This window comes from Monopterus albus, unplaced genomic scaffold, assembly GCF_001952655.1.
Source record: "Monopterus albus unplaced genomic scaffold, M_albus_1.0 scaffold400.1, whole genome shotgun sequence".
NCBI lineage: Eukaryota > Metazoa > Chordata > Actinopteri > Synbranchiformes > Synbranchidae > Monopterus > Monopterus albus.
In genome coordinates, this window is record NW_018128280.1 from 391,572 (window position 1) to 409,867 (window position 18,296).

Here is an 18,296-nt window from a genome sequence, read left to right on the forward strand (position 1 = left end):
CTTGCTTTGGCTGATGATCCATGAAGCGCTGCTGCACCAGAGGGGCAGCATCCTCTTTGCCACCTCTTCAAACCTCAAACCCCTGCCCTAAAGCTTTTTACGCACCTCTTATTTCCTCCAAGTTTCAGTTCTAAAGGAGGAGATAAGCAATAAAATTACAATATTCAAAGTCTGGTTCTGACAGAGAAGCCTCTCTGGTTGCCATTATGTTCACTTGTCTGTCCACCTCCCAGCGTCTCACTCCATCCCAAAATCAGAAGGATATGGACACACAAAGAGGTCAGTTGCTTTGTCCCATATAAAGCGCTCAGTTTTACTGTCACACAGAGGGAACAGCAGGAACATGGCGGTGCCCAGAGCGTGGATACAGTAGTAAGAATAGAGCAGGAGGTGCCGGACAGCTCTGATCTGCAGAGTCTGAGCGGTGGTGTTTTTAGTGCGATTTCCAGTCATTGCCCAGCTTGGCTCTGGGGATGTTCATCTTATCCACAAATGAAGTGCTCATTTCTGGAGAAAAGGGGATGAGCCCACAGTCATTCTTCACATTCTGAAATTTGCTCTCCTTGGAGGGCTCCATATAGACCACCGAGTTCTTGTTTACATGCTTCTTCAGAAAAACTGCCTAGGGAGGGGGAAAAAAAATTGGTTTCAATTTAAGCTTATCCATAATAAAGGTCCAAGCAGGTTAATGACAGCTTACTAATTTATATTAGCACTTGTTAGGATGTGACTTGTGAAAACAGACTCTTCTGACACTTCAGTCATTGGAGATCTTATCCTTGTTCCAGTTTCACATGCAGGGCAAAGGGAAACCACATTAATGCTGACATGACAGGTTTACCACTACTTGTAGCCATAGGTGGAAGATCAAGACTCCCCCTCCCCCCGATCCATCCACAAGATCAACACCACACATGGGTGTTTATCTGAGGGAGTCTGTAATTTAGCACCTTTTAAGGCCAGTGCCTAAAAATAGTAAGTGGATCTATGTGATTTACAGATAGCACTTCACCTTCTTTGGTGCGGTGTAGCATGACATCTGCACCCACTTCTTTTTCTTGTTGAAGAATAATGCCACAGCGATGAAGATGATGATGACCAAGAGGAGACCTGCCAGGATCCAGGCAGCTGATTGGTAGATGAGGGCCATTTCTGTTTGACTCAGGTAACGATCACCCAAATCTGTCCCAGCTGTGGGATACAACAAAGTCGCTAAGTGAGATTGTGTGTGCAGGGATGAATGATCAAGTGGCGGTTTAATGAGCACGTACCTGTAATAGCAATGACCGACAGTGCAGGGACAGTGGTGACCTGCATTGTGGTAGTGACCGTTGTCTTAGGGGCGTTGGTAGATAACACTGGCACAGACGTGATTTCTGTTCAGACAAGAATTAAATCCTTTACCAATCTGATTGGCATAACACAAACATTCCAGCAGAACATTCCTAACCGAGTTGGTATGTATCCAAACTTCCTGTCTGTCAGTTGACACTGTGTTTATAGCAACTGTGTTGTTAACTTCCACTATACCACTTTATAAAGTTTTCCACTGGGTGAACTTTTAAAAAAAAAAAAAAAAAAAAAAAAAAAAAAAAGGCTTGGAGGAAAGGGTACATAAAGGTGGACAATGGGAGCCCATGCTGAAGTTTTCCTCTATAGGAAAAGCTGACCTGGAGCTCTGCCTTCCTGTGGCACTACAGAAAGTGTGCTGAGGGCCAGGAAATGCATGTGAATGTGCGGATGCTCAAGGAATGTTTTTGTTCAGAGCGTGTTGTGAATGGTGGTGTTTGCCTGTGTAGTGCCAGAGTGGCTAGGTCTAATAAACAAACACATACACACACATTCAGTCTGGAAAATGACACTTTTACTCCCTCATGTTGACATGTAAAAGCATTATGCCTTACGGTACAACTTTAGCAGCAACATGCTGTGCCTTGTTCCAGTGGTACCACTTATTATATAAAGAATGGTATTTTTGCACAACTTCGCTAGTTCTTCTCAATATATGAAGTGTTAAATAAAGAACATTTCAGTGTGCAATATAAGCCACATTTAGCATGTATAAACAAATTTTAGCTTTAGTGCAATAAAAATACTCAAAACCAAATCTAAACAAAACTTTGGCAAAAGGCAGCACTCTGTTTATCAAGATACTCACCGAGACAGTGTGGGCAGCATTGGCCCTTACGCAAGACAGGCACCCTGCAGTTGGCAGCCGGACAGCGCTGAGAGAAACAGTGAATGGTGCCGTTGTTGCAGGTGCAGCTGGTGCAGGCGTTGGCCTTCCAGGAGTCTCCAGCCAGCAGCACGTCTCCATCACTGGTTATGCAGTACTCCTGCTGGCTGTTGTGCACCGGTGGTATCGCCTCTGTGGTTGCAAAGGTAAGAGAGGTAAGGCAAGACATGTTTCTCACTTAACATGGAGTGGCAATTTAAGGTTAAGGCTAATGTTTATGTTGTAGACCAAAATTAGAAGGTGTGGAACTACATGCCTGCTGCATTTAACCCTGCCGTGTAACATCTCAATCTCCAAATGTTATTAGGCCTTTAGTTGCATTTGCATTTAAGATAAGCTGCTTTGCTGTATGTTAAACACAAGTGACTCCATATGGCAGATATCAGTTCAATCTAATGCCTTCTTTCCTATTCTTTCTCATCAGACCTTCACAGACATGGTCCTGATGTGCAGGGCCTTCTCATGACTTGGTTAGCTTGCACACAATACACTACCCAACTGCAGGCATACGTATATCATGTCAGTGAGATGCGTATTATTCCCACATTCCTGTAACCAGGCCCATGCATATATCAAAGACTGGCCTCTGACAATCTGTTTTTGTCAGGTGATATGCAGCGATAAGGCAGGCCAGCATTCTCAAGAAACAGCACTCAGATGCAGTCATGCTTTGCTGATTTGTGGGCCTCATGCTTGTGAGCGCTTGGGACATGCTGTTTCTCAGTGTACGAGGCCAGCTTGTGTGTTTGGGTGTAGTTGTAAATAAAATATGCTTGTGGTTTTACGTTTCCCTTGGCCTTTCAGTCCCAGAACCACAGGAACAGCACAGAATCAGCAAGATCAGTTACATTCTTGCCCATCTAGCAATAAGTTAGATGGCTGGGTGAAAGCAGTCCACGTGTGTTGCTACCTGCCTGGAGGATAATTCTGTAAACCCAACTGGTCTTGGCTGATTATTTTATGAGCCTGTGTGCCTGCTATAAAACTGCCTGACAAAGTGCAAAACCCTCCAAAACCACATGCTGATATCACATTCAAAACTGATTTGTATGTCACTGCCTGGTACCCAAACCTCTGTAGACCCCTGTTAACCTAAAACATTTAGACTTTTTACCCCCCACTTTCCTATAGCCTGGCCTTTATCTATTACCTGGGCATATGTGGCAACAGGTGTCCTTGCTCCTGATTGGTGTCTGGCAGAGAGCTGGGGGACACACTTCAGAGTCACATAGGACACGTCCCTTCCTGCAGGTGCAGCGTGTGCACTCATCCAGGTTCCAGGTCTCCCCCTCCACATAAAATTCCCCCCCAGGTGCTCTGCACACAACCATGTCCATTCCCTCTAACTGACCACTGCCCAACTCATCTAAAGTAAAAAAAAAAAAAAAACAAAAGGAAGAATTTAAAAAAGCAAGTCATGCCTTTTTCTGCTAACAAATTGACATTCTAGGGGGCCTTCAGTGTCATACAATCATTCATTCAGCCCTTAATACCTTGTACACGATGAAGTGAAACAATGGCCTTAAGAGAAGAAACAGAGTTATAGGTTACTAGAATAAACATGGATCCACTAAATAGAAGCTTGGGCAGTGTAGGGTTGTCCAGAAAGTGTTTTCAAACTAATTTCATTAACTTTCAATTTCTACAGAGCCAATGTTTTTCAGAAAAGCCATGGCATGCTTTTGTGTTTTCTGATTTATCTACAGTGTAACAGTGAGTTTATACAAGTCTCGCAAACTCTCACTGGCGAGACTTTTTTTTCCAGCTATGTAAAGTCTTATGCAATAGTTCACGCATTTCTTTGAATGGCCATATTTGAACAGCCATCTGTGTCACTCCTCCATAAATACCCTACATGGGTTGGAGGATTGTCGGTGTGGACCTGTTTAACCTTCCTTTTTTTTTTTTTTTTTTTTTTTTTTGAGAAACAGAGACTGTGTGTTTGCAAGTTCAAGTAACCAGAAGGTCTCAGGCCTGCAAACTAACTAATGATCCAAAGCTCTCAATTAAATGACTTTTTAGGGGACTTTGTACTGTGTTGTGCCAGATGTGTGTGTGTGTGTAAGCATGCAGTCTTAATACTGGTCAAGATATTGAGTACGAGTCCTAAAGCATAATTAATTAATTTAAATACAAAATGTAATGTAATGATGTTAAAATCAGCCTGAACTTTAGCCATTGATAGAATTTGACTTTTTAAAGGAGTATTCTACTTTTTAAAGCTTGCAGCTTATTTCCAGACATTTTTATTTGTTATAACTCTGTACTTACATGAACTAAATGCAGGGATCTTCTATCATAGCTGGATCACTTTCATGAAGTGATTTACTTTTCCAAATGAATACAACTAACCTTGGAAGTATATTTAAATAACTAAAGTTGCATTTGAATTGAGGGGACATACCATCACACGTAGGGCAACACTGGTCATGCCTGACAAATGGATGAGAACAGCTCGGTACAGGGCAGGAGATGAGCACACACATCTCCCGTCCAGAGTGGCAGTAGCAGTCACGACATCCGTCATGCCAGCTATCACCTTCCTTGTATCGGCGTCCGTTAGAGGTGAGGCAATAGCTGAGCACTGGGGCTGGTGCAGTGGTGCTCAAGACATGGCCACTTTCTGGAGATAAAATCATAATGATTGCAGACATGGAGTGACTATGGACATGTGAAATAGTTGTGTGATAATTTAAAAAGCAACACAGCCTCCCATAGCAAGAAACCTTGTAAATCAACTGTGGACAATTTTATAGGCTAAAGTGAGAACTACTTTAAAATGGTTATGTTCCATACCCTGCAGCATTCAAAACTCATTAATATTTGATCTTCCTTTATTGTGTATCGGTTGCCAGTACTGAACTTATAATCCAGCCACAACTCAAACTCAATATTCCCATAAATTTGTCAACTGACAAAAAAGAAAAAAAAAGGACCAAAAATCCAGAAGCCATGGGACACAGGAACTTATAAAGAGACCAAGTTATCATTAACTGAGCCCCAGCATGTGTTAAACTCAACATGGCTTGTAGGAATCCCCTGAGATCTGGACAAACCGCCAACCCTGTGATCTGAGGTCAACCCGCTCTACCCCTGAGCCAAGGCCACCCCACATTTTATTTAAATCTTAAAAAAAAAACCATCCTATTCCTAAATATTCTAACAGTCTACAGAGAGACAGATGCAGGAGTTTCAAAATCTGGCAAAAAGCAATTTACTGTATTTGCAGTAGATACTGGTCTGTGTGTGTCCTTCAGTTTGTAGACATGAGCCAGCAGCACTAATCCACCTTCCCCATAAAAGAAAAAACATATTTGAGTCTGACATGTTTATAATACATCTAAACTAGCAAAACAAACATCATTTAAAATGCGGCAGAGTGTAAATATGGAATCTGCATACTTGCTTTAAATTTAGGGGTTGAGGAAATTTAATTAGAGAAGCACAAACACGCCCTGGATAAAGCTAAGCTAAACATAAAACAAGTATCAAAACAAGCAGACATAAACGTCTCCACAGTAGTGCAGTAAAAAGGTCACAGGAAATCAAAGCTGCAGTTTAGTGGCACAAATTCAAGTCACGTCCTATTGCCTTCCTATGCTTTAAACTGCTCACAGGCATGGCTGTGTGATGGAACTGTAGTCGTATATCAGAAGGTAACTTGAGGCTTAAAAGATGCATGCAGATAAAGACAGGGACAGGAAGCTAGGTCTGCCAGCTGAGCTGAGCACCACAGCACCAACATTGAGTGGAAATGGTAGTTAGGTGAGCAAGAGCAGGATCAGACTCTGGGCCTAATGGCTGTACAGTATAAATACGCTCCAGGCGTGTTGAAGTTGTCATGGAGGCTTATTGGAGTAGCATGGAAGAAGCAGCTCATTCCTAAGTCACGAAGAAGCGCAGGGGGGATTTTTATCCCCAAGGAGAAAGATTCAGTTGAAGTAGGGCAGTTTAGGCCTATTTGCCTTCTGAATGTAGAAGGCAAAATTTTCTCCAGTGTAGTGGCACAAAGGTTGTCAAGCTGTTTAGAAAGGAATAAGCTCATTGACACCTCAGTGCAGAAAGCCGGAATACCAGGTTTTTCTGGATGCTTGGAGCACACAAGCATGATCTGGCACCAAAATCAGTCAGCAGAGGGGGGAAAAAAAGATTTGCATGTGGTGTTCCTAGAACTAACACCTTTGGTTCCGTACCACATACCCTACTGTGGGAAGCATTAGCTTCTTTTAAAGTACCACACTTAGTTAAAGGGCTACTGAGAGAATATTTTCAGGAGGTAGGCATCATGGCAGGATGTACAGTCTCACCGCTGTTTACCATGGCAATGGAGGTTATTATTAGGGCACCTAGATGGATTGCAGGTGAAGTGAGGCTTCCGTCAGGGCAAGTTGCCACCCATAAGAGCGTACATGAAAACCTAATGTCTAAAATACAAAAGCCATGTGCATCACATGAATGTGCTTTGTAAATTTTATATCAAAATCTAATGAGTGGATTTCAATAAAGTTTTGTGCAAAGTGAAAATGTTGTGCTTTTCTCATCAAAATCATTAGTTTCTATCCTTTTCAGACAACTTTCAAGCTGTTGAAATCTTACTTTGGGCCCACAGACTGACATCACCATGAAGGTCTCTCCTACAACTTCCAATTGGCTTATAGTATTGCACTTCAATATTGCAGTGGCCTATTGTATGAATTTAAAACCCATGTATCAGAAATACAAGTACATTTGAAATGCATCTTAAAGGCTGCACTACAGTTAATCAATTCATTTTCTAACTTATAAGTGAGGAAAATAATCAATGCCAGTAGCTCTGTCAAAGCTGAAAGACAATGGCAGAAGATGCTACTGAGTTGCATTATGGGATGGGTAGAATCCAGCCTATGTGGAATTTGACCCATACAAGGGACTAAATTCTGGGTTCTCTCTTCCTCTGTTGCCTCAGTTCTGACCACTGATTTTTTAAATGTGTCTTTGCAAGCATATTAAGTTTGTAGAAGTCCACCACTAAGTCACTAAAGCCTATAACCATGATTAGGATCAAAATCCTAACAGAGCGCAAGTACCTTTACACATGCAGATGGAGCAGCCTTTCCTGTTCCGTTGATAGCCGTCACTGCAGCGCTTGTCACACGTGAAGGGGGGACACTTGACACAGCGACACATCTCACAGCCATGCTTGTTCCTCCTGAAAAAAAACACCTGAATAGCATGTCAGGAAACAGACACAGCCACTCTTGTGCAGCTCAAAAAGATTAACATTACAAATACCTCCAAGATGAATGTAGGTCTGTGGTGCAACATGGTGTTATCATACAGTGAAACACAGGTGGTCAGGTCGGGTATAATCAACATCTGGACATACTTTTCCCCTCTCCATACAAGCTTTCTTTGATAAAAGGCCAAATAAAAGGCCAAAATGTGAATGGCACATCATACCAATGCAAAGACTCTGAAAGAAGAAACCAAAAGCCAATTCTGATGCCTCCAATTCACCTTGTTGCTATTCTTATTGTTCCAAAAGCAGATACATGGTATTAGAGCACCCAAGAGCAGAGGTCAGATAAGAACATAGGCATGTGGAAAAGGGCCATCTCATGGCCAGGTATACCTTAATGTAAATTAAGTGACCAGAAGAGAAACTCGAGCAGGTTGTTGCCCCATTCAAATGAATGTGAAAATTCTACTTCAGCATACTTTCAGTTAGCAAAACCATTCAGATGTCAAAATGTTCAGCATTTTCAGGGTGATCTTTCAGCAGTCAGCATCCATACGCATTTTCTTCAGAAAATGTATTTTTATAGTTACTATTCTGGTTTCTACCACTGTTTTTTGGCACTTAACTCATCCCGTATTCTTTCACCTAGAACAACCATTGAGGTATCAAACTGTTCAGCTTATTCAGGACATGTGCGTTTGTATTTTTCTTGTCTGTAACATTTATAGTTTTTAATAAATTCAGCTTTTTGCACAAAAATTTCCCCATTGAAAATGAATGGGACAAAGTTTGAACCTTAATATCTCCAGCATAGCTTGTGCTAGAAACGCCATTTCAACTCTGTTCAACTCAGCTACCACTACTACTACTTTTGAAATATTTAAATTTATTTTGAAAATCTTGCCCCATTCAAATGAATTGGATAATTTTACCTCACCATACTTTCAGCTATTTCAGGTATCAAAATGTTCAGCTCTTCACGGACATTCATGCTTCTATTCAGAATTTTTTTTAAACTTCCAACTCTAGACATATTTAGCTTTATTTTGAAAATCTTGCCCCATTCAAATGAATTGGATAATTTTACCTCACCATACTTTCAGCTATTTCAGGTATCAAAATGTTCAGCTCTTCACGGACATTCATGCTTCTATTCAGAATTTTTTTTAAACTTCCAACTCTAGACATATTTAGCTTTATTTTGAAAATCTTGCCCCATTCAAATGAATTGGATAATTTTACCTCACCATACTTTCAGCTATTTCAGGTATCAAAATGTTCAGCTCTTCACGGACATTCATGCTTCTATTCAGAATTTTTTTTAAACTTCCAACTCTAGACATATTTAGCTTTATTTTGAAAATCTTGCCCCATTCAAATGAGTGGGACACTTCTACTTCCACATACTTTCAGCTATTTCAGCTATCAAAATGTTCAGCTCTTCAAGGACATTCATACTACTATTCAGAACTTTTCAAAACTTCATACATTTTAAATATGTAGCTTTATTTTGAAAATCTTGCCCCATTCAAATGAGTGGGACACTTCTACTTCCACATACTTTCAGCTATTTCAGCTATCAAAATGTTCAGCTCTTCAAGGACATTCATACTACTATTCAAAACTTCATACATTTTGAAATATTTAGCTTTATTTTGAAAATTCAAATGAATGGGAAACTCCAACTTCAGCATAATTTCGGCTATCAAAAGCATTCAGGTGGCAAAATATTCAGCATTATCAGGGCGATGTTTTTGCACTCAGCATCCATATGCATTTTCTTCAGAAAATGCAATTTTCTAGTTTTCTAGTTATTATTCTTCCGTACGTTTTTTTGGCCCTTAACTTGTTCCGCATACTTTCAGCTAAAAAAAACCATTCAGGTATCAAAACGTTCAGCTTTTTCAGGACATGTGCGGATGTATACAACTTTTTTGTAACAACTTTTATACTTTCTGAACTATTCAGCTTTATTCTGAAAATTTTGTACCATTCAAATGAATAAGAAAATTTTACTTCTACATACATTCCGCTATTTCAGGTATCAAAATGTTCAGCTCTTGAAGGATATTCATGCTTCTCTTCAGAATCTTTCTGAACTTCATACTTTTAAAATATTTAGCTTTATTTTGAAAATCTTACACCCTTCAAATGAATGTGAAAATTCTACTTCAGCATAATTTCAGCTATCAAAATGTTCAGCTCCTCAAGGACATTCATGCTTCTCTTCAGAATTTTTCTAAATTTCATACTTTTAAAATATTTAGCTTTAATCTGAAAATCTTACCCCATTGAAATAAATGGGGAAATTTCAACTTCAGTATACTTTCAGCTAGCAAAAGCATTCAGGTGTCAAGGTTCAGCATTTTCAGGGCGATTTTTCAGCACTCAACATCCATACGTATTTTCTTCAGAAAATGCAATTTTCTAGTAAAATATTTGCAACCTGCTTTGGATGAATATAAACCTTTAAATTTTGAATACATGCAGTACTTGTCTAGATATTTAGTATAAACACAAAGATCCTTTGTGCTTTTTGTTTCTTTTGTGGTGGCTGCATGCAGGAATACTGAATAAGAAGACAGACCGAGACTGTAAGGCTGCCATGCTCTCAGAGGATTTTAGACTTTGAGGCTAGATCTAAACAGCTGCTTATGAAGGACTTCCTGCTTCTCTTTTCCCTGCAGGTTTCATTCATCCTCTCTCTACTTTCCTCTCCTCTGGAATCCTGTGCAGACACATCGGTACCATCTTGCGCCATGGCTTTAGAAAGTAAGGCTGAGATTCCAGAGGAATCCCAACTGTATGTAGAATAATAGGCATTTTTTATTCTGTGTATTTGATTGCTGTTTTGATAACTGATTATAACCTATGGAATGTGAGCAGATCCTGGGGACCAGGCATCCCAGTAGAAAGCACTGCCGGATGTTTGATTCCATTAGATGGAATTAGGAGAGGAGTTGTAGGGGACCGAGAGGCCAATGTGGACCTCACAGTGAATTAGTCGCACACAAACCTGCACACAGTCACACAGATTCAGAGACCTGAAACTTGCCACCAAGGTAGGCCCTTTGATCTGGGATGCCAAACTGCTGTTGCAATAGCCTGTCACACTTTCTTTTGAACAGGATTAAACAGGCACTGGCCTCTACACGTCACCTCATAATAAGTATTAACCATTTACCTACAGGAGGTGACAATGAGAAAATGACTTTAGTTTTCATAAATTCTATTAACAAAGCTCACACAGGTGATGACACAACTTCCAAGAGTACAGAGTTCATTGTTCATCAGGAAATTGATCACTTGTCATTGACATAACAATTTCCAAAGATTGCTATCCACTTAATTTTTCCGTCTTGTGTATATACAAGTATAAAGTTTCCTCATATAACTACATTTTATGTCACTGACAGCCACAGATGCCTTTAAACAGGTTGAAAACACAGATAAGTAATGAATGCAACTGGACTTGTGCAATGGGAAATCCACAGAGTCACTGGGTGCACTTACACATATCCATAGGGGCAGGTCTTACTGCAGGTCAGAGGCCGGCACTTTGGCGTGGGAACGTCGCACTCACACATCTCACAGTTGCACATTTCTGTGTTAGAAACCATTAAAAAGACTGTATCCATGGATGCAAATAAGCCATGATGAACATAAACATAGACTTTGCCAATGCAATTTTTCCACATCAGAATGAGAAAACGGGTAAGGACAGGAAAATACAGATGGCATTGTCCATCTACCAATTGCAAGAAGCAGCACTGGCAGAGGAAATTTACCATTTCACTAATTTGCATCTGCAGGTCAGTCCCTGAGACTAACATTTTAAGATTCAATGTAAATTTAGAAAGTAACTTACTGTTGAGACACCGGCAGAGGAGACATCCATTTTTGTCTTGTTCAAAGCCATTGGGGCAGTCGGTTCCTGACAGGGAGCAGTTTTCCAGAGGAGGACATAACATGGGGCTAACTGTTTCATAAGAAGGCTCTGCAGAGCAGAAGAGATGACGGTGATGAGGGTAAGAACTGTGTACAAGTGTAAAAGTATGAAAAATATACAACAAAAAGAAAAGATTACTTATCTTTGTGTGTGTGTGTGTGTGTGTGTGTGTGTGTGTGTGTGTGTGTGTGTGTGTGTCCCAGGATGCCCTCAGGTGTAAAACCTCATCTATGCTCTTTGTGCCAAGTGTAATAGCTACCTATTTACACAGCCCTTATTTTGGAGTAAACAGTAATTACAGATAAATGTAGAGCAATTACATCGGGGTGGGTCGCACTGTAAGGGGGATCATACCTCTTATTATGTCTGATTGTGTGGAACTGCCTCTATTAATAAGGTGAATGTATCTAGAAACCTTGTAATAGCTCTACTGATGAATAGTATGCCCCCTAGACTAAAGGCAGACTGACACTGCCCAAACCTTCTTGAGACTCTGACACTGCCTGAGTCCGAACCTTCTTGAGACTCTGACACTGCCCAAACCTTCTTGAACCAGCACCAGTGTTACTGTGAACCACCAGTACATCTCATATATGCACCACAGCTATTCCTATCAAACACCTTTTGCCACATTCAGTGGGAGGAGCAGTCTAGCGAGCTGCAACCAATTACGCTCACAAAAAAAAACAAAAAAAAAAACAATCCACTTCAATTATGCAGCGTCCTGCGTTAAAAGCATGCCTGAGGCTCGTGCATACAGGTGGATCTCATTTTGGTGGGCAAGGGTAATAAAGGAACACAAAGAACCCTGCAGCTTGAAGAATGTTCTGTGGCCTCCGCTTTAATGCCAAAATGACCTCTGTAGCAAAGCTGCGGGGCCACAGGGACCTCCTACATCTAGTAGGTGGAATACAGTACATGGTGTTTGGCTTTAAGATCAACACAGCTCACCTTCACAGAAGGGACAGCACTCTCCAGGGATCTTGACAGGGTTTTGGCAGCTCTGTTTGCAGGCCATGGCCGTACAGTGCGGTTCTCCATCCACACACTGGCAGAAAGTGCAGTCATCCTCTTTCCACTGCTCCTCATGGGCTCGCAGCTTATTATTCACCCAGCAACTGGCCTTGGTGCTGTCCATGGAGAGCAGCTCCACATCTAAGATGAAAGAAAATGACATACACACTGTAAAATGATGTGAGAGGATAGAAGAATCTGTGATTTGATTCATGAACGGAATTCAACCCAAAGCTACAGTTCAACAGCAGAATGAGTGAGAGCAGACCTAAAGGATGCAGGACACTCCACAAGGGAGCTAACAAGATATAGAAACTGGCTTGTCACCAAGAGCTATGGAGACAACACAGCTACATTTGAGTGACTTATTCAAATTCATAAACATTGAGAGACTCATATTCGCTGGTGTCCACTCACATATTTGTCAAAAGATTAAAGTCATCTGTGTGATTTTTTTTCAGCTGTGACCCTTTAGGGTCAAAGGCAAGGTCAGCGTTTGATTCCATAAGTTTCACTCCAAAGTAAAGTTTGGGACAGTTTAAAAGCTAATCTGTGCAGCCACTCTGCTCAGCTTGAAGTGATGTATGATGCCTGAGCCTTGTTTTGGGAGCCTTTCTATTATTTACTATACAGTTTAAAATGTTTCCGTTACACATTTTATAACAAAGGCAGGTTAGAAAGTAGTCTGAGCACTTTCACCGTGTGCCCGTGTGAAACAAAGGAGTGTACATATTGTGGTATGTTGACATGCTCAGAGGTTCTGTCCATCTGGCAGTGATTAACCTGAACAGGACCTATTTTTCTTTCTTCTATTATTCACCCTTTGTCTCACTGTGTACACTTACACATACATGTCAGACCATATCATGTAAAATGTATTTAAGCTTTAAAGGGTCATTCCAGAATTTTAGCATTTCACTTCCATGAAGGTGGAGATTTGCGAGATAAGAGTGCGTGAACGTATTGCAGCAGAGGCCTAGGTATGAAGGCGGTTTTCTCTCCAGTACTGTTCAAGCTCCAAAACCCCTGCAGCCTACACTTCCCGTAATCCAGAATTTTTCAGTTAAAAATTGGTCTCCTGCATCCAGAGATTACACTTCAGCAATTTTCACACCCTTGACAAAAAATTTTTTCACAGGCTAGGTTCTACGATCTTGCCATCAAGTTTTCATTGTTAAAAAGTACTTCAGCTTCAAAACCACAATGTAATACACAGGCAACCAACAGATTTCTTTTGGTAAGTTAGTTCTGAAAATGCTTTCACAATTTGTCTTTTAGGGGGTTAAGACAAGCTGAACACATCAAGGACCCATTATTATCTTGTTATAGCAAATGTGCTGGCAAACTGTTTGCTACACATCTGCAGCAATATCACCACTTACTTTTGACATTTGGACTGTTTCTTGCTATCTGAAATCTAAATCCAATATTCACTTTCCACTTAGCTCTGTTTTGGTTCCTGGGATGGTAGCATACAAAACCTTTTTGACTAAACAGTTGTCATCCCCTGCTGTAAGCAATACTGATGAGAGAGTTAAGAATGATCCAAAACAGTCGAATTTTGGATCATTCTGTAGTAATAGTACTGTAAAACCAGTACTATTAGCTGAAAGACACTAAAGTGCTCCATACACATGATGGGAAATAGAGAGCCTGTTTTGTTTTTTTGTTTTTTTTGTGGTCTCATCATTACAAGCAACCTCTTTCACATTTATCTATTGTTAATATAGAAACAAACTAAGTATAATCACAGCCAAGAAAGTTTTAATTTATCTCTTAATACATATTAAAATGATTATGGCCAGTGTTCTCCACAGTGAGCTATACAATAAGTAAGAGCAACTTTCCTTAAGAAAAAGATAAAAGCATTCCATCTAAATGCCTGCACATTCCAGGTGTAACTCCAGCACTGACTTAACATGATCCCCTCTGCAGTCTTGCTCTTCCCTTTCTCTTATGAGCCTGATCAACCGTAGCCACGCAAGCAGAGGCTGAACCTGGCTACCCTCCTCACCCACAGCCTTCTGGCAGACTGTAATGTGGTCGCCATATGCGCTTGCGTACCCTTTTTTTTTTTTTTTTTTTAAAGATCCCAAGTGTCTGTATCAGAGATCCCTTCCTGACTTTGGGCACATATGTTTTTGCAAATAGAGTCACCCTATTAAACCAGGGCCAGATATTACAAAAAGCTGTGCACTCTGAAGGAAGGCTTTATGTTCTCCACAGTGGAAATGAATCCCTGTCTGATTCTCTTAGTCACTTATTAGTGTGACTCTTGTGTACTAACAAACTGGTTACATGAGGAAGCCATAAGAGTTACTGGAAGCAAGTTTCAGATTTCGACATCACCTCTACCCATCTTTCAGTATTTTTTTTTTACGTTGTTAATGAGCCATCCAGAACTTCTGCATATTTAAACCTCAAAAACACAAGTGCAAAGCGGAATCTCACAATTTTAGCAACGTGATGTTCAGCATTTAGTTGCTGTATCTTAACAAAATAATAACAGAAAGGTGTGTACCTATGCAGACAGGGCAACACTCGCCCTCTGGAATGTAGAAGTTTTCACAGTCCAGCTCAGCACACTCTGCCTTGGAGCAGAAGGAGATTCCTGCCCGGCACTGACACAGCCAGCAAGGGTCCATGCGATACACCTCCCCCTCTGAGAACTCCTTCCCATTGTGGACACACTTGGGAGAGACTGAGAAGAATAAAGGATAAGAGTCAAAGAGATAGAGCTGACCTTAAAGTGAATACCATGTGGGGATTATGATGCTAACATACTGTGCTGACAACTAAGCGCAATGCACACATCACATTTGACAAGAATTAGCCTCAGAGGTTTCTCCTTATAATTATATGAGCAGTTTATCACAATGTTACCGGATGAGTGAGAGATTATCGTTACTCTGTTCAATCAATTACAAATTCATAAACATCTGTTCATTTTCTGCTAGTGATGGCAATGTTTTGCCTGAACCAAACGATCCCGAGGTAGACGCTGATGGCCGAGGATAAGCCTGTGGTGTGGAATGGCATTATCAGACAATGATACAAAGTCCGTTAGGAGGAATTTCATAGGGATCCATCAAGTCCTGAAAGGCACTGGTCTCGTGCAGTGCCGAGTAAAACAAAACAGTAGTGATTCTGAGGCTTTGGCAGGATCTGGGTTCAGTGTGCTGGTGGCAGGTTGAGTGAATCAATGCTCGGGCCTGCCTTTCCCATAAAGCCCTGAGAATCTCATTTAGCTGCATGTTCCCAACTATGGAATAAAATAGCTTAGTTATAGCACTGTTGGAAAACTAAGGCTTGATCTTATGTACAGACAATAGGCCCAGTAAAACCTGAATATGCACGGGAATGTGTTTCAGAGAGAAAAATAAAACAAATAACCATAGTCGTACTGTCAAATGTGATCAGTCAATTAAAATCAGTGGTGGTAGTTTTGTGGCCAGTGATAATACTAGACTATATATTTGAATGTACCACTTGGGTGACTCAACATTCATTCATTCATTTTCTACCGCTTAGTCCCTGAACGGGGTCACGGGGGGGCGGAGCCAATCCCGGCCGGCAATCGGGCGAAGGCGGGGTAAAATAGGAATATGTGTAACACTGGATAACATCAGGTCAGGACGCTGCTGCCAGGTCCACTCTGCCAACCCATCTACAGCAGCTCTGTAACCAAACAGTGGAAAGACTATCATTGATGGGGGGGGGGTTGAAAGGCAACTTATATGTTTAAGTTAAAGTATGTGTAGCTGGGTGGTTTGAAAGGCAACTTGTATGTTTAAGTTAAAGTATGTGTAGCTAGTGCTTTGGGGTTTCTGCAGGACAGGGGAAGTGATGGGTCCCAGTGTGTACCCCTGTCCATGTCACTGGAGCTTTCTGAAACAGCAGCAGTCATGCAGGCCTAACAAACAGTGGGGGCAGCACAAAAGGCATCAAGCCCCAGATTCAAAGAGCAGCAGACACTTGTTATCAAAAAGCTGATCCCCTGGCCCCCACGACTGCCATTCAGCCCCAGCCGACCTGCCAGACTCGATCACCCTCCCCACTGGCAGATTGGAGCACATAAAAAGCATTCCCATCAATGAACTGCTGAACTTTTCCCCCTTTGGACGTGTGACCAGACAGGAACCCTTTGGCACTGCACTTCTGTTGAGCAAATTCATAGCCTAAGCACTTTTCTGGTCACTGGGCTCGTTAAGTCCATTAATTCCAGGACACGGCACTCATTTCTAAATGTGGATGGGCAGAACGGGAATTTGTCCTGTTGGTAAAACATCGAATATTTGTTGGGAGTGCAAAGTAAAGAGACCAATACCACAGGTCTCCTCCCCACCTTCCTGACAACCAAGGGCACTGAAGCCTCCTTATATGTGATCAATTTCAGAATCTGTTTACATTACTTCTTCTTGACTGTATTCACCAGGTATAAAAAATATAACCATTGAAATATTTGTGGATAGAGACCTGCAAATATCTTTGAACCATGATCTTATTCCTTTAAAGTGTCTACCCAACAGTAATTATCCAATCAGCAACTTTCCCTTCCATCAGCAGACATTTGGTCAGCAAATCCTTGCTCTAAACAAAATAGTTGCCTCTTTTCCTCAAAGGTGGTGAATCTCACACTGACAGTGGCCAGTGGGAGACCAAGTGAAACAGAATGTAGTGTGTAGTTCAGTGCAATCACCTTTTTGGCACTCAAAGACATCACAACAGTCTCCTGGCTGACCGCTGGCCTGGCTGAGTGGCACTACTCGATGTCCGCTAGGGCAATGGGGCCTGGGGCAGGCACTGAGGTTGCATGTGCACTGGGGAGGTATGGAGGGGCAACAGTCAGCAGGGGGCGTGTAACTCTTTGTCAGGACTGAACCCTTGGGGCAGGAGGGCACCCGGAGAGTAGAACACATCACCCCGGCACATCTAAGCTCATCTGAAAAACAGATATGGATGCACGTTCACATTAAAATACAGCTTACAATATATGTAAACAAAAACAGTGACAGCTTTTAAACCTTTTTAAATTTTCTTCTCCCTCTGTAAGATGTACTGTAACACCACCCTCAACTGCTCTAGATGCTGATAGCGCCCACACTGTTCTCCTAGTGGAAGCAGGGCTTGCAAATGTGTGCGAGTGTTTCAGTTGAGTAGAGTCTGTCGAGTTCACGCAGTCAACAGACACAAATTCAGGTCCCCACTTCAGTCCCCGACAGCTTTACAGCATCCTGTTGGAGAGGTGAGCGGCACTCTAGACATGACAAGACTTTCTGCATATCCTGTATATGGCTCTGATCCCACCCAGCCAGACTTGACTCACCCACAATCCAAACAGCCACTCGCGCTAAAACCAGTCATTAATTCCAGCCAACCATCAACAGTGTGTTTCTTCTTTTTAGTTTAGAATCTCCCTGTCACTTGGTATACCAGGAAGTCTGTTCATTTGTCAGAGCCTGTATAATAGCTCCGATACCCCTTTTGGTATCAGTGCCCCTCTGTACAGGCATTGCATGATGACAGTAGCTACTTTATAGAAACTGGGTTACCCAAACCAAAGGGATGTTTATTTTGGTTCTCAGTGTAACTGTAACATATACAGTGCTGGCAGAAGAGAGAGCAGAGAAGATTCAACAGCACTCTGACATCTAAGTGAAAAATGGGCAGACTGTATTAAATAGCACAGAAATGATGGATGACACTGTGGAAAATCTGATAATTGTACATCTAGTTTAAATCATCACTGACATTTAAAAGATAAATCGTCAACAAATGACTGCCTTCTAAGAAAGTTAATTTAGTGGATGGTGATTTATTTATGAAGAATACTTAATCTCTGCATAAATATGGTTTCTGAGGGATGAGGGTTGTATAAC

The 18,296-nt window shown here is 41.4% G+C and overlaps 1 protein-coding gene across 2 annotated transcripts in view; it reads right to left on the bottom strand.

Annotated features, from left to right (window-relative positions):
- Positions 1–6: 6 nt before the first annotated feature.
- Positions 7–18,296, bottom strand: part of LOC109951643 (cysteine rich transmembrane BMP regulator 1 (chordin-like)) — a 28,816-nt gene continuing 10,526 nt past the window's right edge. Inside the window, exons 4-15 of one of the 2 annotated variants that reach the window (XM_020586255.1) lie at positions 17,117–17,359; positions 14,939–15,118; positions 12,355–12,558; positions 11,323–11,451; positions 10,968–11,058; positions 7,303–7,424; positions 4,641–4,859; positions 3,387–3,602; positions 2,159–2,368; positions 1,272–1,376; positions 1,013–1,191; positions 7–622 (exon numbers count right to left, since the gene is read on the bottom strand). In XM_020586255.1, coding sequence (XP_020441911.1) covers positions 434–622; positions 1,013–1,191; positions 1,272–1,376; positions 2,159–2,368; positions 3,387–3,602; positions 4,641–4,859; positions 7,303–7,424; positions 10,968–11,058; positions 11,323–11,451; positions 12,355–12,558; positions 14,939–15,118; positions 17,117–17,359 — 2,087 coding nt within the window. In that variant the 3' untranslated portion in view covers positions 7–433. The remainder of the gene's footprint in view (positions 623–1,012; positions 1,192–1,271; positions 1,377–2,158; positions 2,369–3,386; positions 3,603–4,640; positions 4,860–7,302; positions 7,425–10,967; positions 11,059–11,322; positions 11,452–12,354; positions 12,559–14,938; positions 15,119–17,116; positions 17,360–18,296) is intronic. The other variant, XM_020586256.1, reaches the window with a different exon arrangement.